The sequence below is a fragment of the Erpetoichthys calabaricus genome, chromosome 6 (assembly GCF_900747795.2).
Source record: "Erpetoichthys calabaricus chromosome 6, fErpCal1.3, whole genome shotgun sequence".
NCBI lineage: Eukaryota > Metazoa > Chordata > Cladistia > Polypteriformes > Polypteridae > Erpetoichthys > Erpetoichthys calabaricus.
In genome coordinates, this window is record NC_041399.2 from 45,312,196 (window position 1) to 45,335,643 (window position 23,448).

Below are 23,448 nucleotides of genomic sequence, written 5' to 3' on the forward strand. Positions count from 1 at the left end.
ATGTGACTCTGGCACGATTAATGTTGCATAGCAACAGACAGTAACAGGACTGGGCGGGACAAAATGTAGACAAAAGTAGTGTGTATGGCCTGCGCTCCAGTCAAGTCCTAAATGTACCGTACAATTGGAAACTGATAGGCCCGAGTCAAGAAATATCCCCTGTGGTAGAAGGTTCATCAAGTGGTAGGGCACTTTGAGAATGACTTTACTTCTGATCAGGTGGAAAAAACGGATGCTCTCACCTGCTCCGACTGTCCCAAGGTCTATGGCTTGAAGGTAGGAATGCTCAACCTTATAACTTTACACAAATAACTTTCACAAGTGGCATTATATGTAACTACTGAAGATGATCTTTTTTGCTTTTTAAATATTATTTTATGAATATTGAATGATGCTGTATTTCATGCAAATGCTTCAATGTAAATGACTTTCTGTATGACAATTTATAAAGCCTTCAGCGCACCAAGGCAAAATGATTTATAGTTAGCAAAAAAAAAAAAAACTGATGATTTATGTGCATTTTTTTATGTTTGCACAAAAGAATAACAATTAATGTCACAGGTGGCAAACAAAATGTTCTTTATTAAAGGACTTGAAATGAAAGTATCAAATATGTTTCAGTAATGGAGTGTAATAAAAACAAATAAAACTCCCAGGCCTGTAAAGATTTTAGCAGGAGTGCTGGAAAAGTTGGAAGATGTTGTTTCTAAAAACATACTAAATATATTCCAAAAATCACATCAGTTTTGGGCAGTTTGCGACGACTGGAAAACTACAAATGTAATTTTCATTAGTGTCTTCAAGTTTCAAAACAAAATTAAAGGAAAAGTACAAAGTACATAGAAAATGGAAAGCAGAACGCACACATTTATACAAACAGTAACACAAATACCCTTAGGGTTCAGTGCACAAAAATAAAGGAAGTCGCCCCAGTAAATCTGCGTGCCATGTAAATTAGGAGATCCATAGCATTTTGAATTACACTTCAATCAGTTCAGGGGTAGATGGGTCAAAATTTATCCTGACGGAATTGTGGAAATGTATTGCAGTGAGAAACCAGGAAGCACTTGTTCTCATAAATAATGATAGCAATCAGGAACAAATTATCATAAGTAAGCTGACTTCTGTGACTGTGGGCTCATATGCGTGGAAGTGCTCTGTAATTGGGTGGGCATCCGGAGTGTACAGCCAGTAAACTCAACTGTGAGAAATAATACAATGCACAGGACCAGGAAAACTATCGTATTCAAGAAATAAGGTTTGATACCAAGAGTCAGTTTCTTTCTGTTACACCAAAAGTAGACCGTAAACTAGAGATTAAAGATGAAAGGAAAAGTAAGGATTGTAAACTAGGAAATGCTAGAAAGATACACACAAAGAGTTTTGATAAGTTTTGTTTATCCAAGTCATAGAAGGATAGTTAAGTGTCGTGTCATTATTGAAACCATTGCAGCGATGACATGGGACATTGTGACACACCTAACTACACCTCCCTGGTGTGATCCACAGAAATGTAACAAAAATAAAAAAATAAAAGATTGTATCAACTTTCAGAGTGCACTAAAAAACAAAAAAAAAAAATAATTGGACGCATTTTAAAAGCCAATCAGTGTTTCACTGACAAAGCTCTGTATAAGACTGTTACAAAATACATTTTTAGAGGTAGAAGCCTATAACACAGAGTTAGCTGATGACTTCCCCATGACAATGGAGAAATAAGTTTGGGCACCTCATGATCCTGGAATGAAAGAGGCAAGTTCATTAAATGGTTGGATGAGTGGAGTTTGTACACCTCTGTAACTAGGAAGATGAATTAGAACTCATTTCCATAGTCCTGTACAGACCGCTAGGAAGACATACCTGTCATCCTGAGTAGTTGCAATCCACAACTCTTAAAGCATTTATCAGAGCCTAAAGTTTTTGGGAGTGTTTTTAATGAACAAAAACATAAAAATATGATGTAAAATAACTTCCATTCTGTAGTTTTGGTACAGGGTATGACATCTAATCAATGAACAGAGAGAAGTATCCCCATAATTGAACAGTGTGTGAGCTCACAAAATTTTGGAAGGGACTAGATCCTTAAAGGAATAAATTAAAAGGTTAAATAGAAGACCAAGAAAACCCTTAATATAGTTCTCTAGCCACAGAGAGTCAATGTTTACTAATGAAAAGTTTAGAAGAGTGTATTGTGCTTGAATGTCTACTGTATGTTGTAAAAGGAAGATCTGAATTAAAGGTTAAAATAGAAACTTTCAAAAAGGATGAGAGGCTTCCAGATAATTACATTAAATATGTTTTAATATGAGTGAAAAGTGAAACATTTGTGGTGGCTTGGCACCCTGCCCGGGATTGGTTCCTGCCTTGTGCCCTGTGTTGGCTGGGATTGGCTCCAGCAGACCCCCATGACCCTGTGTTCGGATTCAGCGGGTTGGAAAATGGATGGATGGATGGAAAAGTGAAACATATATATGTATATATACAGTGTGTATATATATATATATATATATATATATATATATATATATATATATATATATATATATATATATATATATATTGTCACAAACTCCACTCTAAGTAATAGAAAGGTTTGGAACAAACATGGGGTATACTGTATTTGGTATCCTGGCTGCAAAGTTGCGAAAATGTAAACAGCACTAATGTGCACAAAACCAAGTCCAAAACAGAACTGAGGGAATAGGGAAAAGGTGGAGGCTTTTAAAGGGGAAGACAGGAAGTGAGGTCAAAGGGGTCGGGCTCACAAGGGTCTTCAGCCATAGGCTCGAGCCCGGACATGACATCACAGGGGCTGGAGCCAGCAATGTCTTCCTCCATAGGCTCGGACTCGGAAGTGACGTCAAGAGGGCCAGGTGGAATCTCCTGTGAATGGTCTGCAGGAAAGGGAGAAAAACAGTCAGTGCACTCTGCCACCTCCTGGTCTGATTCGGAATTGCCCTTATTCAAGCCCTTTAGCTGCCTCTGATGCGCACGTGTGTGACAATGTACATATACATTATATATATATATATATATATATATAAAATGATGTTATATTATATGTACTGTACATATAAGTATATGTACTACTGTGTCTTTTGAAAATTAGTCTGAATTGTTGCTTATCTTCATTAGAGTGTGCTTTGAATCTTTCATCCAGTACTTATTAAAATACAGACACGTTTCTCTGCATATGTAATGTTAATACTCTAAAATGGAAAAATCCATAATGTTTTACTAAACTAATAGGAGCTTTATAAATAGTTTCTACTATTTATAAAGTCACTGACTTACAATAATGTTGTACAATGCTTTATTGCTGCTTAATCCAAGTCAGGGTCGTGAAGGCCGGAACCTGTCCTGGTAGCACAGGGTATTGGCACATAGCAGAGCTCACTCACGTGTACACCCAGAAATCAGGCCAAATTTACCAATTAACCTGAAAAAATATCTTTGGACATGTAGGATGAAAGCTGAAGTTCTTAACACATAAACCTCTGTACACACCAAGGAGAACTTGCCAACAACAGCAGTGTCTATTTGATTTATACACTAATGACTGGTACTCCTTGCTGTATATGTTTATTTTTGCACAACATTACAAAATTCTTCAACTTCCTTAATCCAGAAGTCATGGGGGATTTTATTTTTATTACTTTTATGCTATGTTTTTACTTTTACAAAATATAAAAGTGATACCTAAAACTGATTTTGTCTACTGTTTCTTTGTTACCATTTACTTATACAAAAAAAGAATTAATATGGAGAATTTTTTGTGCTGTATGGACATATAAAAGTTAAGCTAAATTTTCAGGCTAATGTTAAATCACAACACAAGCTCTAGGTCCTGCAGTTAAAATGAATTTATTTGATTCTATACAGCTAAGCAGTAGGAGATACACCTTAAATTCAAATGAAAAAATAGAGAGCATATAACAAAATACAGTTTTAAGCCTTAAGGACAAAATACACACTGAATGTAAACAAAATTTCTTTTCCATAACACAGTGCATCCCCATTCTTGATAAAGATATTTCATTATTTAACAAAATAGCTGGAAGGTGGTCCAGTTTACAGATGAGGCAGAACACATCCCACATAACAATATCTGACAATGTCATGTGCATTATGTCCTTTTTAGGAGTGTTACGGGTTCACCATGGTACATTGCAGTGGCTTTGTATGTAGAAGGGGTGCAGCAGTAAAACAAAGATTAGCCAAAGATACCTCCAAGATACACATCATATGAAATAATGCATATCTGGTTGGGAAAAAAAAAACTTAAAGGGATAGACTTTATGAAATTTTCTTTACCTTAAAAAAACTGTACAATGCAAGCAAGACAGTAAAACAATAATGTATAGTATTGGAGAAAGTCTTTTCATTTGGATCCTAATAACCCATAAATCCTCCATATCTTTTTTCCACATCTGCAAGCTCTTCAGAGTTAGACTCGCTTGTTTCTGCTTTCGGACGCTTGAAAAAACCACCATATCTTTTTTGGTTCTCTTTCCAGTCTGGTGTGCCCACTCTTCTCATGAAGCCACCATATCGTTTCTGGAGGTCTTTAATTCCATCTTCAAGGTCTAGACTTCTCTTGATGCTTCTCATGAACCCGCCATACCTTTTCAGGATCTCACCATCATGATCACCATTGCTTTCCATGTCAGATTCTGCTCCATGCATTAAAAGTTCCTTTAAAATGCTTTCTGTATCAACCTGTGGACTGTTTTCCATATCTTTCTTCATAAAGCCACCATATCTCTTTGCTATAATTTCTGTCCCCTCATTTTCCTCATCTGGCTCAACATTGTAAAGTTCTGCAGTTTTCTTCATGAAGCCTCCATAACGTTTCATGAAGCCCCCATACTTCTTTGCCAGCTGGTGCTCCTCACTCTCATTTGTGGTGCTTTCAGAAGAGGCACGTCCATCATCTGTTAAAATGTCAGGTTTATTTCCTTGTAAGATATCTTTACATGCTTCCCATGACTTTGTGGTGGAAACTTTGCCTTCACATTCAAGTGTACATGTCTGAAAGAAAATAATGTAAGTTTAAAATGAGCACAGAATAAAGGGTTTATTTCTGTACATAGACAGTAGCTTTAAACATCATGGCTTGCTTATTATAGTAGAAATTACACATATACTTTTTAATGACACTCTAGGTCAATTGAAGTGCTTAAAATTTTGAAGGAAAAGTCAGGGTGGAGGGAAAACTGAATGGAGATATCCTTAATGAAAACCATCTCCATAGTGATCTGGACCTCAGACTGTGCCAAAGGTTCTCCTTCCAGCAGCACAATGACCCTAAGCACAAAGCAAATCAACACAGGATTGGCCTTTTTGTTGAGTGGTCCAGCCAGAGCCCAGACTTCAACCCAGTCAAACATCTTGGGGGAGACTTGAAAACAGCTGTCCATTGATGGTCTCCATCTAACCTCACACAGCTTGAGAGGATCTGAGAAAAAGAATGTTTGAAAACCCCCAAATCCAGATGTGCAGATCTTGTTGCTTCATACCAGAAGACTCCAGGATGTAATTGCTGCCAAAGGTGCTTCAACAAAGCACTGATTTATGTGTCTTACAACTTTTTAAAATAAATTTACCAAATTATTGGTTGTTTTCACTTTGACAGTGATGGGTATTAAGTCTCGCTTAATAAGGGAAAATTAATTTAAATGATTTTAGCATAAAGTTACAACAGAACAAAATGTATAAAAATTCAAGAGGTCTTACTACTTTCTGAAGGCACTATTTGTCATGATGTGTGGAGTCGACATCAACGGAAGTTATGCTTAAATTATTTAACATAGTAGCAAGGCCTCATCTGGAGTATTGAGTACAGTTTTGTACTCCATTTTACAAAAAAAAGACATAGCAGTGCTAGAGAAAGATCTTGACTCCATTTGATTTTGGACAATCTAGGCAAATATAATGGACGAACTTGATAGACGTAATAGTCTGCTCTTGTCATAAATGTTCTAATGCTCTAAAGTCTGGCATAAATATTGCATGATTTTTACCACTCCTTTCATGACCTTGAAGTCCACCCTATTGCAGGTGCCACATCTGACTGGAATGTAGTTAATCTGCACTGTACAGGTTAGTTTAGATCCGGGAGGACAGATTGACTTTTGTTAGCTTTCTCAAAAGTAAAGGTGCTGTTGACTTTTCTCAGTAAGATATGGTAGGTGCTGCTTAGTGGCAATAAGAGATCCTCAATGATGTGAGCCCCATAGAATTTAAAGCTGCTGATGTTTTCCTCGGCAAATTATTAATGACAACAGGAACATGACATTTCCAGAAGTATCCTAAATTCTACAATCATAGAAATGATCGTTTTGAAGACATTCTTTCAAAAAGCAAATTTCAAAATATACATTATCTTAGGTGAGTTGAAACAGCCCATCAATGTTAATGTCTTACTATGTATTATCTACAGTGACATGCTCTTTACATTTATTTCAATATTTCCTATACATTTTTGTTATCATTTTTCCTATGAATGTATAAATTACTGTGGCTGTATGCATGTGTGTGCTCTGTAAGGGACTGATGACGCTCCATCTGGGGTTGGTTCCTGCTTTGTACAGAGTGCTACCCTAGAGAGGCACTGGCTCCCCACAACACTGACCAAAACAAGCCAATATTATTTTTCGCTTAGAAAAAGCAGAATCTTTTCAGTTATACATGGTTTTATAACTTACACATGGTAAAGCAAAGATAGCATTCTTTTTCTAGAACTACAAAAATGCAAATGATACATTTTTTCATTCTTATGTGCCTTGAGTATGGGAAAGACACTATATAAATATAATGTTTTATTATTATTATTATTATTATTAATGTAAAACACTCCACTGAGGAGAGCAGGACATCCTGCATAGATTAATAAAACTTGATTGTTGTTTTTACTTTTTACCTTTAGAAAAGTGTCATATTTTTGTGTTGACAATGACAGAACGAACAATTTATTAAATAACATTCCCAGCTGTGCTCTGGGTCACAGGGTGGCTGGTGGCACTGGTAAGAAGGCAGCAAACAGCCCTGAACATGGTACCAGTCCATCACGGATTCCACTCAAACATAGAATCAAACTCATTTTCCCAGAGGGCCACTTTAGAACTAACCTTTCCAGAACATATTTAGAGGTGTTAGAAGGAAAACAAAAATACAAAGAGCAAAGCAGACATAGGAGGAGAATGCAAGCTCCACACAGACAATGACAGGCACAGAACTCAAACCCATGGAGGTGGGATCTGTGAAGCAGCAGCTGTACCAACAACTACATCACCTTTGAAGTCGCATTGTTTTAAACATTGAAGGAGTCATGTCATTTTGAAACCAGACCAGGGTTGTGGGTGAGGAAGAAACCTAACCCACCTAGCACAGGGCACAAACACACCAAACAGAGTAGGGCAAATTTAGCGATGCCAGTTCGCCTAACCGGGCAGCACCTTGGCGCAGTGGTAGTGCTGCTACTTTGCAGTAAGAAAAACAGGGTTCTCTTCCCATGTCTGCATGGGGCTCCTCTGGATACTCTCACAGTCCTTGCACGGTCCAAACACATGCTGGCTAGGTGAACTGATGATCCTAAATTGGCCCTAATGTGTGGCTGGTGTGTGTGTGTGTGTGTGTGGATGAGTGTATAAGTGTGTTCACCCTGCAATGGACTGGTGTCCTGCCTAAGGTGTGTTCCTGCCTTGTGCTCCATGCTACCTGGGATAGGCTCCAGTAGAACCCCACGACCCTGTTCAGGACTAAGCAGGTTAGTCAATGACTGACTGACAATCACCTAACCTGCATGTCTTTGTGTAGTGGGAGGAAATCAGAAAACCTGAAGGACCCCACGCAGACCAAGAAGAACTTACAGACTCCCCACAGGGAGGACCCAGGACACGAACCCTGGTCTCCTTACTTCGAGGCAGCAGTTCTATCACTGTTAAATTACCTAAATTAAAGGATTTTGTTCCTTAAGCTTCTTTTTTTATAGACATCACTTGTCCTCAGGCAATAGCTAAGACTGTCAATAAGTATGTGATGATCTGAACTACAGGGTAGCTAATTTGGAAGTGATAGCCAACCATGCCATTGGCACATCAAAGAGTTAGACAGCAAGTGCCATTTGCAGCATGAGCTGATGTTGAGGAGATTTTTACAGCGGATACGTCGTCATTGATTTTATGTCCAAAAGATAAGACAGAGAGTTGATCTTTAATCTAGCAGGACCATCAGGTGGTACACGGGTGCCAGTGCAGGTCAATATACAGTTTCCAGCCATAGTGTCCTTAATAACCCCACCCTCCAAAAGCAAACATTTTATTTTTATCATTCAAACAACTTCTTTATTCTTCTTCCTGGAAATTATGATCTGCGCTGTACACAGAATAACCAATACAACTCTCTGAAACTTCAGTATTTAAAAAATGTTATGCTGTTCTCAGGTTTGAAATGTGTGAATACTGACTGTTGAGAAATTAGGGCTTAGCTAATGCTACCCGTCCATGCTTCTTGAGCACGGAAAAGGTGCTACATAAATAAAATGTATTATTATTTTTATTATTTCATTTGAACTCCATTTCTATGTCAGTGTAACTGAGAGCAGTAGCCCAGATTGGTGTCTTTGGGTATAAGACACTCACACTCACACCGTCTCTCAGACAAGGCCAAATCAGAGTCACGATTTAGCTAAATCTGCATGAAAGTAAATGAAGCCAAGATGTACATGCATCACCACACAGATGCTGACAAGGTTTGGAACTGAACTCAAGTCCTTGCAGCACTACAAATTTTATGCACAAAAATACCAACAGCTTAGATTCATTTGTCTATGTTTTAACAAATTAAATTTAATTGTGTGGCGTTACGCTGGTATTACTAAACAGAGATATGGAAACACACTAAACAAAAAAATTCGAAATAGTCACAAGGAAGTAATCGAAAGCTTAGACACCCATATCATTTAATTAACGGCATACTATCTAAAAGGCCACCTTTATAAAATTTAGAATTAAAATATAATTTACAGGTCATCAATGTTAAGATAACTATGGTCATTTAAGGGGGGGTGCAATGGTTACCATTACTACCAATGCATCACAGCAACAGAACCCTGGGTTCAGATCTCAGTCTGGTCACTGTGTCTTCAACATCTGCACATCCTTCCATGTCGATGCAGGCTTATCTCAGGGTTTTCTTCACACACCTCAAAGACATGCGTACTACGTCATTGGCAAGTCTAAACTGGCTTTGTGGGGGTGTGCCCATAGGTGTGGCATGTGATGGACTAGTGACATCATCTTTGGGGTTGCCTCTAGCTTTGCACACAGTGTTAGCAGGGTAGACACCAGTTCCCCATAATCTTAAACTAGATAAGCAGGTTAGGGTGTGAAGTCTTTCTACTGCAGCCTATTGACATAAAGGAAATACTTCTAGTAAGAAGTACAATGATATGAAAAACAAAGTATTTAAGGGGTTCTATATCACATTAAAACTTGCTAAATTGGGAAGAAAACATTAGAGCTTACCACTAGTTAAAACATTATTTGCATTTAAATATAAACTTCATTTAGAGCTGCCTTGTGTATTTCAGATCCCCTCTGATCTGTTACCAATATTCTTTAATCCATTAGGCAGCAGTAACTTTTGCACGTATTTAGCACAAATAACTATTCAGTTTAATAAATTAGAATTAAAATTGCTTGTAATATAATAAGATTTCTTTTTTCTTTTAATCATAGTCAATTTATACTATATTATAGTAATATAGTATGAAATGATTATTTTATATTGATTTATTTTCTATTGGTATAGTGTGGTTTACTCAGCTTGATCAATTACTTGAGCTTCAATTGTCTTCTGTAGAAATCAATAAAGGAGCACACAAAGTTGTCTTCTTAGCAATTTACGCATGATTGGTTTGTTCCATCTTTATTTTTTTTTCTTTTCTTTCAGTAAAGAAAATTCTTTAGGCGAAAAGTACTTGGATCAATTTATATTGCTTCTTATAAAAGAAAATCAAGGAAAAATAAAAAGGGAGGAACCTTTTCAAAGAAGAACTGGAACCTTCATATACCTGCAATAATTTAGATGGTGGACCTATAACAATGTGGCCCTCCATTGGGGCTATATTAACGTATGAGCACAATGGGCACTTGCCAGGCCCCCAGAAGTTTCTGATGCTTGTGTATGTTTCTTTTTTGCTATCAAAACACATTCCCCAGTGTGCTACTTTGCCCAGGGCCTATGATGCTGGTAAGATGGCCCTGAATGTACCTCATGTCACTTAGACTCTCTGTCTAAAGTGCCTTCTTCTTGAAGTTTCCATTTTCTGTCAGTTTGATTGTTCTCCTGTTCTCAAATGACTTCTCCATTTTGGCCCAATATCCAGGGTCATCTTAACATATGGGCACAATGGACACTGGCTCGGTCCCCAGAAGCATAGGGGCCCACGATGTGTCTGATACCTGTGTATGTTTCTGTTTTGCTTTCAAAACTGGGGCCCCAGTGCACTGCTTTGCCCAGGGGGCTTATGATGCTGTTAAGATGACCCTCCATTTAGGTCTGGTGCTGGGTTTGGCTCAAATCCCAACCATGCCTGAACTGGATTACGTAGATTTGTGAAAATATTAGTGCGTATGGTGCACATTATTTTAAAATTACTCTTTTTACATAATGAATATGTCAATCAAGTTTGTAGATACAAAAGAAGCAGAACATTTCACTTCATGATGGAGAAGTATTTTGTTGTATCCAGGCTCTGTGTACGTAGCACACTTATCAGCATTCTGGGGTAGTGGGCACCAACATGCATAAAGCAGGACCCCAACTCACCAGCACACAGATATTAACATATAGCAGGGGGATGCTTTATTTTGCATTTTAGCAATTAACCTGAACTGCAGAATGAAATTGGAATCCTGACAAGATAAAGTCAACACAAAACGCCTGCTAGAATCTCACATCTGAGTCAGCAGCACAAGCAGTAACAGACACCGGCTGGCCACTCTTGGACTTATTCTGTTTGCGGCAAGTTTTCATAAAGCCAATATTCTCCTCAAATCTGCTCATTAGAAAATAGCCCTGCACATAGAAAATACCGTTCATCTTCATATGATCATGAAAAGAAAGCACACACTGAAAAAAGTATAACATTGATGTTGTTCATTCAACGTAAATTTTCTCTTTCAAGCAACTTAAGATTTGTCATTTAGTGTTGTAGCTTGAAATATTTGGTTTCAGATCTCAATCAAAGTAAAAAAAAAAAGTTTGTACCAAGGTAAGTTATAGTGGAGGGAATAAACATAAAAATCCTATTTCAGTTAACCTAATATTTTAGGTTGTTCATGTGCTGTGTGGGTGAGGCCATTTGTATATTCTTCCGGTCAAACTTTCCAGCGTGCTGGCTTTCCAACTGCCAGAAAAGAAGAACACTTTCCAGCAACACATTTCTTTCACTATCTTCAAATTAGAAACTTTGTTAAACAGAACCTGCCCAATTTTCCTCTCCTCCCACCTCCCTCTATGCTGGAAAAAAATATTAATCAGTTTCAAGGACTTAGACAGCATCTCTGCAATATATAAAACCATTTTACAGTCCCTCCCTTTCAAAGATCCAAGAGGACAGTGGGAAAAGGATCTCTCCCTCAACATATCAGAAAAGGAGTGGAAGGTAGCAATGCAGAGAATTCACTCAAGCTCCATATGCGCAAAGCATACAATTATTCAGCTCAAAATTATATATCGAGCTCATCTGTCTTAAAACTGTCCAAAATGTTTCCAGGGCAAGATCCAACCTGCAAACGCTGCAATCAAGCTCTAGCCTCACTGGGTCACATGTTTTGGGCCTGCACCAAATTAACATCATTTTGGACAAAAAATTTTAAATACCTTTCAGACAGCCTTGGTGTCACAATCCCTCCTAACCCACTAACAACTGTGTTTGGTGTTCTTCCGGATGGGCTTAAAGTGGAGAAGGACAAACAAACTGTGATTGCCTTTACTTCACTATTGGCACGCATACTTATCTTGCTCAACTGGAAGAATCCAAACTCTCCTCTTTTTAGTAAGTGGGTAACTGATGTTTTATATTATTTGAAAATGGAAAAAATAAAATTCTCACTTAGAGGATCTGTGCAGAACTTTTTCAAAACCTGGCAGGATCTAATCAATAACATTTTAGAATAAGCTTTTAAAGCACTGAGGAAGCAGATTCTCTCCCTATTCTCTTTTTTTCTCCTTTTTCTTCTCCATTTATCTACATTCACTTATTAGTTTATCTATTCACTTATTTTTACTAGGTTTAAGTTTTATTCTGCTGCCCATGCTCTCTTTCTCAGGGGTGGGGGTTGATTTGTTTTCAATCCTATTCTTGTAAAATTGATCTATTTGTATGGAATGTTGTGTGATTTCAATAAAATTATAAAAAAAAAAAGAAGAAGAAGAAGACTTTCCCGAGTGGAGTGGACGTGGCTATACAGGTCTGGACATTTTCAGAAGCAGACTTTTATAATGGAGGATTTCTGGTAAGTAACCCCTGTTTCTCAATTGTTAATTTTAAGTATAAGAACTCATAATAAAATATACTTTCAGGAAGGCTGTAGAAATGTTTAATAATTTTCTGTTGTATATTTAAGATTTACACTGCAAAATGCGTGTGTATTTGCACTAGATTTTTAAATAAATGTAAAATGTACAGCATTGGAATGTTTTATGTTCATAATATTTCTAATAGCATATAAACAGGTTACGACCAATTACCATTTTAAATTGTAACAACTTAAAAAATAGATTTACTTCAGTATAAAACAAGTGAATTGCACCCAATCACTCTAAATGATTTGCTTCAACTTAAAAATTGTGGGTTCAGTAAGATAAAAAGAACTATATTGGTTCAGATTGAAAATATTAAGTGTGAATCATTACCTTAATTATTTTAAGTTGAATGGATGTTATACTTTTTTAAGTGCAGGGGACACCCCAGCTCAGACCCAGGGCAAGTCCTGTAAGGCAGCAATGCAACCCTTTAGAGCAGCTTACCCTACTCTTGAAGAACTTTCAAAAATAAATGAAAAGTTTCCCTTGAAATGTTTTATAATATTCTAAAATATATAACTCATAAGTCATTTTACTCGCTTTGAGAGCAACTTATACGGGTGTCTACACATAATATAGGTGTACACATATTCTCTATATCTACTGAAAAAGTATGGTGAAATATTACTTCTAAAAAAGACCTCACTGCAATTTAAAGTGAAAGCATGCAGACTTCATTTCTTTATAATTTCCATTTGCTGCAAAGTTATAACAGTCATAACTAAGAGATGCAGAGGATGTGTCAACAACCTGTCCAGTTGCAGTGGCGCTTATCCTTTTTCCAGAATCCTTCTTAATAATACAGTAATTTGTTAGACTGCAAGAAGTGAAAAGGACGAGATTAAAAAAAGAAAAAGCCAAATGATCTTAACTCCTAACAGTAAGCAGGGTCCTGCTGCGGATGAGGCATTTCAGGGGGTCCCAGCTTGACTTTTACATGTGCATGTTCTGTAAACACATTTCACTTACTGCTAGACATTCAGTCACTTCTTTATTTCTGGGTTGACGATAAGGCGCAAAACAATTAAACGATGTGACCTGTTATCCTACGTCCGTTATTTTCCAAAGAAAAGACAAAGCACGATTGGCGCTGAAACTGCACTAAGTACTCACGTTGGTTCTGCTTTCTACCCCTGTAACTTCTACGTTTTTAAAAGGACATCTTACTGTACAGCACATTACTCTTTAAACACAAAAACACAAACAAGACTGGAAATGCTCCTTCATAGCATTAACATAAAAATGTGGTGAAGCATTGAAGTGTTTCAGGCACTTTGTCCTTTGATTCTTTCTCAGCTGTCAGTTTCACCTTTGCAACACGTGTCTATGCTAAAATAAAAACCAGCTTTACTGTAGAAACACTATGTGCATACCACTTAAATATGAACGAAATATAAGGCACTGAAATGCAATGCTTCGACTTTACAGCATTCCTAAGGCGCAGCTGCAATGCTTATTAACAGCTTGAATTTGCTTATCAAATCCCCAGAACGTTTTGAAACAGTCTGTATGAATCCTTTTAAGATTAACGCTTAACAATATACGAAGTATGAATAGTATTCGTTAGTATGATGCAGACATTCATATTAAGAGCGTTTTCCTTATTGAGATAGGAATTCGTGAATTCACAATGACCCTCATCAGAACAAGCAGTCAAGAAATCGTACAGAAAATGGAAGAAACGTCAGTGTGAGAAAAAGGCGCAAGAGGCACCTTCCTTAAATTAACCTGACTGTTAAATACAATCCTCTTTTGTGCCATTTGACAATATGCCGGCTTATTTTCTTTGATAAACTTAACGTTTCTCAGTCTGCGTGCTCTGAAAAAGAAGAAGAGGAGCAACGAACAGAAGGTGGGATTCGAGCTGCTAACAGTTTTGCCAGGTTATTGATGTGTTGTTTTAGAATAAACCGATTCAAATTAAAACATCTTTCCCTGTCGATATGCTGATTGAAAGACATTAATATAAATTCTAATTGATTAGTCTTCATTGGCAAAAGAGAAAAAAATCATAATAAAATTACCAATTTTTCGAGGTGTCATTCCCAATTTAAGAACATCATAAATACTGCCTTGTTGTAAATTTATTTGTTTCAATTAAGAAAGGTAGAATGTTTTTAAACAAACATTCAAATTATTGCTTGTATATTTTAGGACTATGATCTATCTCAGCTGGCACGTCATCTAGTTACATAGTTATATGTGGACAGTCCCTTTTTCTCTCAGCTTTTCTCTGTAATAAATAGTCCGTCCCGACCCATCTGTTTAATTGAATAACACGCAACAAATGTTTAAGTAATACATTGTTGGTCTGAAATGCACATCGCTGTGTTAAGAAATGCGTCCTCTGGTGGCGAGAAGAGTCAGCGAGCGACAAAAAGCATTTTGAGCTTTCGTGACTTTTTCATAGAAAACGTGACATTTTAATATTTATTCATTTGAGTTTTAATTGTATAGGTAACAATTTGGAAAGTGGTGCGTTACTCCTACAAAAGCTCCAGCATGTTGGCTTAGAATCCCACTTGATCGCTGTACGCTTGGAGTGTTTCCCAATATGGGGTTTAGGTTTCCGTACCCAAGACTTGCATTTAAGACGGTTTGTCTACTCTGTAATGGCTGGCATGAGCGAGTGTGGAGGTACGCCATCAAGGCTCGTTCATGAGCCCCCATTTAACTCAACCAGTCCGGGCGATACGGGACACGATGAGTCGGCAGAGATGATGATGGATGGATGACTGATCGAACTTCATTGTTCGCAGTTATCGCTTTTTTAAGAAAGATGCTCAGAACGGGTATTGAACAATTATAAATAACCCTAATAAGATTGACTCGCGCAGATTTTCAATTCAATACGTAACGATTTATCTTAAAATATAGTTTACAAAGATATTCCCTTACTGGATATGTCGTAATTGTTCCTCTAAAGTGCGATTGCGTTTACATTTATTTATTTGGGCGACACCTTTATCCAAAGAGACTCACAATATTTAAGATACAATTGGTTACATTCATTATACTAATTGGAGCGCGTAGACGGGTGAAGCGATTTCTCAGAGCCACACAGTGTCGGAATTTGCGTCCAAAGCCTTAACCACTGCACCACACTGCCTGCCATACTGGTTCGGGCGCTGTTGTAGATATGTGGGTATCACTCTTAAAAATAAAGGTGCCAAAGTGGTCATTAAGAACGATGCCATAGGGAAACCATTTGTGGTTCCCAAAAGAACTATACAAACGAAGGTTCCAGGAAGAACCATTATTTATTCAGATCTGCATGTAGGTTCCATAAATAACCATGAACGGTTAACAGATTTATGAAATACCGGTGGGTTCCTGATTTTAAAAGGACTCTTGCTGCATACAATAACATAGCCTAAGTTCAAGTTTTCTTGATCTGTCAGTATCCTCTTAGGTAGCCTACTGTAAACAGTAAAGATTTTAGTTTTGTCAGCGTATTAGTAACCTTTTCAAACCCCAAAGAACGAATTCAATATGTAAAGGGATTCCCAGAATTAAATGGTTCTTGAAAAGCAATAATGTACCCGAAAATACAGTAAAGTGCAATTAAATAACCGTTATCTTGAAGAGTCTAGATAGATAGATAGATAGATAGATAGATAGATAGATAGATAGATAGATAGATAGATAGATAGATAGATAGACAGATAGATAGATAATGTTATTGGAAATGAGATTGTATTATGTGGTGTAATACCTAACTATTGCAATTGAACATTAGAATTAATTTGATTACTGCTTTTTTGAAACTTGATCACCTCTTGATTAAAATGAGAACCGTCACTGTTAGCATAAGAGCGTTTAGCAATAAAAACCCTTAACAGATTTATTCGGAAATATTCTATTAACGCCAATACATTTTCATATTAACCAATACTTATTGTGTAATACTTGTATCAAAAAAGTTGCAAAGGTGTATGGCGCTGTTGCCTCGGAATCGGTGCACCTAGAAACTTGTAGATTCTCTAGCAGGTCTTGATATCTATAAAGTACATCCTCCTTGCAAAGAAAGAATAACTCAGGACGAAGCTGGACGCCGTCAAATATACCAGTGACCATGTATATGCTGAATACGTGTTGGTTGTTTTCAGTCTCCCAGAGCTGCCCGTGGTGCTGAACTCCCGTTCTTATTTGTTGCCATTTATGAAATGTATTTACTCAGCCCGTTCACAGTTAATACACACAGAAAGAAACATGAAATATCAGCAGTGTTAAATTAATACTTGAAAGTGTGCATTCGAAAGTAGTGTTCCTAAGTACACTTTTAGATTTTAATTAGCACTATAACAGTCAATTTAACCCTTTGCATTGTATATATATATTGCAGTAAGTAATGACTGTCCAAGTAAGTCGTCATTTACAAATCGTAATCAGGGAGCACTCCGTACTTACGACGGTGTTGAGTTCTGGGCGGCGATCCCGCAGCTGGTAGGCGCAGTAAGCACAGTCTTTACCGCACTCTGCTCGAACCGTCAGTATTAGACAGGCGCTCACAGCCAACATCCACCATAGGCACCTTCTCATTACCGCCATGGGCTGCTAGAATACAAACAGACGGCGTTAATTGACACACCGCATATACTTACACGAAAGTTTGAGCAAAGCACTGATTTCGAGTCAGAGGGGCTGCTTTGCTCAAAATTCACAAATGAGCACATGCCGCGCTTTTAAAAGATGACATCAGCGATTTAAAAAAAGGAAGACTACTTAAATAAAAAGGAAAAGAAAATTGAACTGGACTGCTGAAAACTACAAGCGATTTCAAGTAGATGAGAACTACAGTTTCCTAAATCTCAAACGTGGAGAATGCGTTTCCCGAAAGTTGCATTTATAATTTACAAAGATCCAGTGATCGTTAATATAACGCTTGAAAAGGTTTTAAAAGTGCACTCTGAATGCATGAGAAAGCGGACTTACCTTTGTCATTAGCTGCAGGAGAGAGAAAGTCCTCCGAAGTTTGAAGCTGCACTGTCTCTCACCGGGTCTCGCTCCCAATATTTATAGAGGAGCCAACCAATCTCTCCGGAGAGAAATCTTGTAATGTAAATAGCCCGCAGTTAAATCAACAGGCTCATTGTAGCCGCCCTTTTAAAAGTGTCACCCAGACACGCAGCGAGCCTGTCAGGCTGTTCGTGGGCGAGTTCACATGGCTATAGATTGCGATTGGGTGCCTGCAAGTATTTATTTATTTAGCCAGCAGACACGATGTTTGCACCATTATCTGTTTTTTTTCTTCTTTTTTTCCTGCACGAGGTTTTCCTTATATGATCCAGATCCTACTATGTCTTAACTGCAAATGCAAAACAGAAAGAGATCACTGAATTAAACATTAAAACAGTACGTTTTTATTTCGGTAATAAGCTCAATCACTGCGAATGTAAGGCTCAAATAAAAACGTTTTGACAACCCTTCCTCCCCCAGGAACACAGAATCCTCCAATGTATATTATTTTGTCATAGAATGCCATTATTTTTAGGTAGTACACAAATAAAGTTGAAACCATTACATTTTAAACCTCCATGTAAGTGAAAATGATAGCATAGGAGATTAAATTACATTATTAGTGCTTTTATTGGTGTCTCACCTCCCAGATATGGATATTAAGACCCTCACGAAAATTTCAGGTTTTACAGATGCAAAAGCTGAAATCAAGATAAATCATATCAGTATTTTGTCCTTTTAAAAATATCTTACTACCAATAATATTTAAGTGGAAAACAAGATAAGTTAATAATTAACAAAAATCAGTGTCTAATATGTATCTCCTTTTGAACCACCTTATATGCTGTTTAGCAGACAATCAATCAATAGATACTGTAGGTCATTGTCCTCATCCTTTATATCAATATACCACTGGTTTAGTGGTTTACAGTTCTAATAAGTTTCTTTTAAGTATTTTGAAGCAACCAGTGCTATTATCATTTACAGTGCACACACATTATGACATATGAGAATATGTGGAAAGTTACTGGAATCACAAATATATTTCATTCCATACAAACACATTTCTTGCAAATGTATAACAAACTAAAAAGAGAGTTCTTAAATTAGGGCATCTCACGGAGTGATGAGGTGAGTCTTGTAACCTTAAGCTGACAGCTGTAAAGCAACTCTCAAAAGGACTATGACTAAGTACTGCTGGACGCTCTCATGATGAAATACAGAATGATAGTTTGGGATTCCCCTCCAGCCCCCTGGCCCCACGAGAGTGTAGCAGAGGTGGGGAACACGACTGAAGGACGGATGGTGGCGGACTTGACAGTTAAAGTAGAGAGTTTAATTAAAGGCCGTCAGCTGTCTGCTTGGACTGCCTCTTAAGATTTCAAAAGGCATTTTAATATTTTGTTTACACAATGCAACTGTGAAAAGTCCATCAAGTATAGTGTTAGAAATTACACAAGTTAGACGTAAAACTGAACTCTCTGATAGCAAATGTGTTATGTCCGCGGAGAGTTGGTCACTTCTGTAGGTCTCTTGGCAATGAAACTTTCATTTTTTTTTCATTCTGAGGAAAGTCAGCCAACTTATCCCATCAGGCTGCCCAATGATTCATTTTTCGCCCTAAGTTTTATGATTATATTTCAATCAGTGGATGATCCCCCATATCAGAATGTAGTTTTATCAGTTGGATTAGTAAATATTTTGAATCTGGCTGGGCTGTGGCAGATTTTCACTGGTGAGCATTTCATGTTTTTCTGGTGGAAGCTGGATGTGTTGCTTTAAGCTCAATGAGGAGACAGCTCTATTGGATAAAGTATCTTAGATCCACATCCACTTAGGGTCACTGCTGATTCACTGAAACCTCTCCTGCACACTTCATAATTCATGGTTTTCACTTTTTATTTGATCTGGCATTTTAATTACATATATTTTTGAGTTTTTGTTTCCCCACAGGAACTTGTTCTTCAAACCATTTTCATACAGCAATAATCACAGCCACTGTCTCATAAATAACTGAGCAGGCTCAGGAGAACACTGAAACCAAAATGCAGGAAGATGGAATTTCTTGATTAGGAATAAAAATAGTAAAAGTTAAAAACACATCCAAATGTCTGGTGTAGCTAAATGTTAACATTGTTAATGCCTAAGATGTATTTTATATGATGACTATGCCCATTTATGAAATTTAAAGATCTCAGAAGCTAACTCTAATACTAGTTAAAATAAAATCTTTATAATGTCTGCTCATATGTTCCAGCACCTAATCATAAAGCACACATACTGTAATTTTAAGCTGGTTCTTCAAACAGGACAGTGACTTCATTTTACTCCAATGAGAACCTCTAAGATAAGGTAGAACATGAGGTTCACAGCATAAATGTGTGGCAGACAAATCTGCAAAAACTCAGTGATACGGAAGTTGATATGGATCAAACTTCCCAATAATATTACCTTGTTGACACCATCCCTTGAAGACGTCAGGCTGCTCAGGAGACAAATGGTCTTATTATTCAGTTTCACTTATGAGTAGATGACACTCAAAAGTGCATGTCCTCTTTTAGTTTGATATTGTCTTCATTTACAATGGGGTATTCTATTCAGTTCAGTTCAATTCACTTTATTTTTGAAAAGCGCTCTTCACTGACTGCAGGCACAGAGTTCTCAAGTAAAATGCAAGTATAAATTTTACAAATTAAAAAGTACAGAATTAGTACACATAAAGACACAAATTTGTTTAAACATATAGGAAAACAAAGTATTTTGAAACTAATTAGCATAAATGGAAAACAACTATATCTGTCAATTAAATGATTGGTGATCTACGGCAGGTTGACAATAGAGTAGAGGAAAACAAAAAATCCTGTCATGAGCAATCCCCGGAGAAAATAAACCTCTGGGGGGCTCCACAGTAAGAGAGAAAGTCAAAGGCACAGTCAGACACAGTCACAGTGCTGGAGACCTTGGCTAACTGGCTGCCCACCACCTCCTGGGCAGTCCAATCAGACAACAGAATCCCTCCATCTAATGAATCCCAGGCTCCAAGTATCTCAGAAGATCTTTGTATGGGCAGGAGAAGAGCCTGGCACTAAGTGCCAAGAAGAAGAAGATTTAAACTACTTTATTAAATGACATTATAAAGAAATATGGCTGTAAGAATGAAGGAGCCCCTGAAGTATTTCATAACACACTTCTATTGAATAGTTTGTTGGCTAAAAGCATTAAATGCTGCGGTGGGCTGGTGCCCTGCCCGGGGTTTGCTTGTGCTCTGTGTTGGCTGGGATTGGATCCAGCAGACCCTCGTGACCCTGTAGTTAGGATATAGCAGGTTGGATAATGGATGGATGGACAGAAGTACTAAATGCTAGTGTATCAAAGAGAGGATGTGCAGCATTCTTAATAAATGTTACACTAACTAAAAATGTTATTTGACTGATTTTACAATATACTATACAACACCATACCACAAAGTACACGGACACCTACCTTCTAAGTAGTGGATTCAGCTATTTCAGCCACACTGATTGCTTGCTAGAAGGCACATAAAATGAAGCATCCAGCCATGCCTAGGTTCATAGATGAACAGTGGCAGGAGAACAGGCCATATTGAAGAGCTTAGTGACACTCACTGCTGAATTCCATACTGCCTCTGGAAGTAGTGTCAGCACAAGAACTATTCATTGAGGACATCATGTAATGGGTTTCCATGACCAAGTAACCATATTCAAGCTTAACATTACAATGTGCTATGCCTAGCATTTACTTGTGTTAATCTGGACACTGGAACAGTCGAAATGTATTCTCTGAAGTAATGAATCATGCTTCACTATCTGGAAGTCTACTGGACATATTTAGGTTTGATGGATGCCAGAAGAACGCTACCTGCCCAGATGCATTGGGCCAACTGTAAAATTTTATGGAGGAGGAATAACGGTTTGGAGCAGTTGTTCCTAGTTTGAGCAGACCACTTAATTCCAGTGAAGGGAAACTTTAATGCTACAGATCAGACTTCCAACCTTGAGGCAACAGGTTGAAGAAGACATTTTTCTGTTTCAGCATGACAAAACCTCCATGCACAAGGCAAGGTACATATACAGCAGAAATGGTTTGCTGACACTGCTGTGGAAAATCTTGACGGACCGGCACAGAATTATGACCTTAAGCCCACTGAATACCTTTGGAATGAATAGGAACACTTAACATCACTGCCCGACCTCCTTAATGCTCTTGAGACTGAATGGAAACAAATCCCCAGTAACATGTTTCAAAATTTATTGGAAAGCTTTCCCAGAAACGTGGAGGCTGTTGTAAAAGCAAAAGGAGAACCAACTCCATTTTGATATCTATCATTTTGGAAACAGATGCTCAACAAGCACAAATGGGAGTGATATTTGAGTATCCACATACTTTTGATCATGTAGTGTATAAGGATCAGCAGATTACAATATTATAATAATTAATAATAAGAAAAAAAAAATAAACAAAAAGATTCACCTGTTTTTTAAAGATTACATTTTAGCTTTAAATATAAATACTCCTGAAATAAATTAATGTAAGTTGTCCTTACATGCTAGGCTTTAAGTCCAGCTTCAAGTACTAATTCTTGTATTTTTCAATAAAAGGTTAAGAGTTTACTTATAATGCTTGAACAATTTACTTTGAACTGCAACATTTTGGTAAAATAGCTCATATTATCCTTTCCTGGAAATGGGCTGGTTGGAATCCTAGGCAGCCCTAATAACCAAGGAGAGATAGGAGTAATGCTTTCTTTATTGGATAGATGGCTGCATCTTTTTTAAAGTATGGATAAATTGCTCATCCTTGCCTTGACAATGCTTGCAATTGACTAAAAATAGAAATCTTACAGAAAAAAGGACATTGTTATGTACTGCTCCTCTACACATGCCTGAGAGGCTAGTGCATTTCCACAACTGATACCGTGATCTATTAGGTGAACTCATCATTACTTATTTATAGAGATATACAATTATACCTGCACTTACTAACTGAATAATAAATGCTGTCCACATTGCAATGCCTAGAATATAATTATTATGCTGCAATATATCAAAACAAAATATAATTATAATAAGAAAATATGTTTTTACTTTATGATTTTTAATACCCCTACTGCAGTATGTTTAAGTTTTGTTTTTCTATTACAAGATCTTGAGGAACCACATCCTGATTTTGATTGGAACAAGAGTTAACCACAGGTGACACTCAATGTTTGCACCAAAACACATTCATGCTTAGTTAAGTTATAATAACACATAAGCCTTGATGTCAGGGAATTTAACGTACCCAGAGGAGATCCATATGGAAGGGGGGCTAATGTGCACATTCAGACAGCATTTAGGAGAGAGAGAGATGGACCCAGGTCTCTGGAGAGACAAGACAGCAACACTTAATACTGCACCAGTATTATTTACAGTACTCAATAAAATGGTAGCATTTTTGATTAATAATTTTCTGTATTCCAAATTAAATATATTTGAAACAACAAAACTGAACTCATTAATTGTTTTCCGCACTCATACTGGTGATCAGTGTCGACATCAATGCGAGATTTCATTTGAAAAGTTTATAACAAAATTCCCTAACCTTATTCTGTGTTACTGGGGACCAGAACCTTTCTCCAGGCAAAAGTGAATCCAGTCAATTGCAGAACCCATTAACACAGGGCTGGTTTACAACTGCTCATTAACCTAACATGAATGGTTTTGAGTTTACAATAAGAACATTAGAGATATGAAAGGAAAACAACTGGGGCCTCATGCATAATGCCGTGTGTAGAATTCACACTAAAACATGGCATACGGATAAAAGTCAAAATGTGCGTAAGCACAAAAAAAATCAGATGCAGAAAACTGTGCATAAGCCAACTTCCATGCACTT

General features: G+C 37.3%; 1 protein-coding gene across 2 annotated transcripts; it reads right to left on the reverse strand.

The window, feature by feature from the left end:
• Nucleotides 1-3,848: 3,848 nt before the first annotated feature.
• On the reverse strand, nucleotides 3,849-17,679 carry penkb (proenkephalin b). Of its 2 annotated transcripts, none has more exons than XM_028804449.2 (3): nucleotides 17,530-17,679; nucleotides 17,005-17,151; nucleotides 3,849-5,031 (listed from the first exon to the last, which is right to left on the reverse strand). In XM_028804449.2, exons 1-3 carry the CDS (start codon nucleotides 17,536-17,538, stop codon nucleotides 4,393-4,395), a joined length of 795 nt encoding a protein of 264 aa, XP_028660282.1. In that variant the 5' UTR covers nucleotides 17,539-17,679; the 3' UTR covers nucleotides 3,849-4,392. The 2 variants fall into 2 exon arrangements, with proteins under 2 accessions (XP_028660282.1, XP_028660283.1); XM_028804450.2 differs by having other exon boundaries at nucleotides 17,005-17,148; nucleotides 17,530-17,677.
• Between the last annotated feature and the right edge of the window lie 5,769 nt (nucleotides 17,680-23,448).

Coding starts and splice junctions, on each gene's coding strand:
- penkb (XM_028804449.2), bottom strand. Junction 5,032..17,004: donor GCCCAGAACTCAACACCGTC/GTAAGTACGGAG, acceptor ATTTTCTTTCAG/ACATGTACACTTGAATGTGA.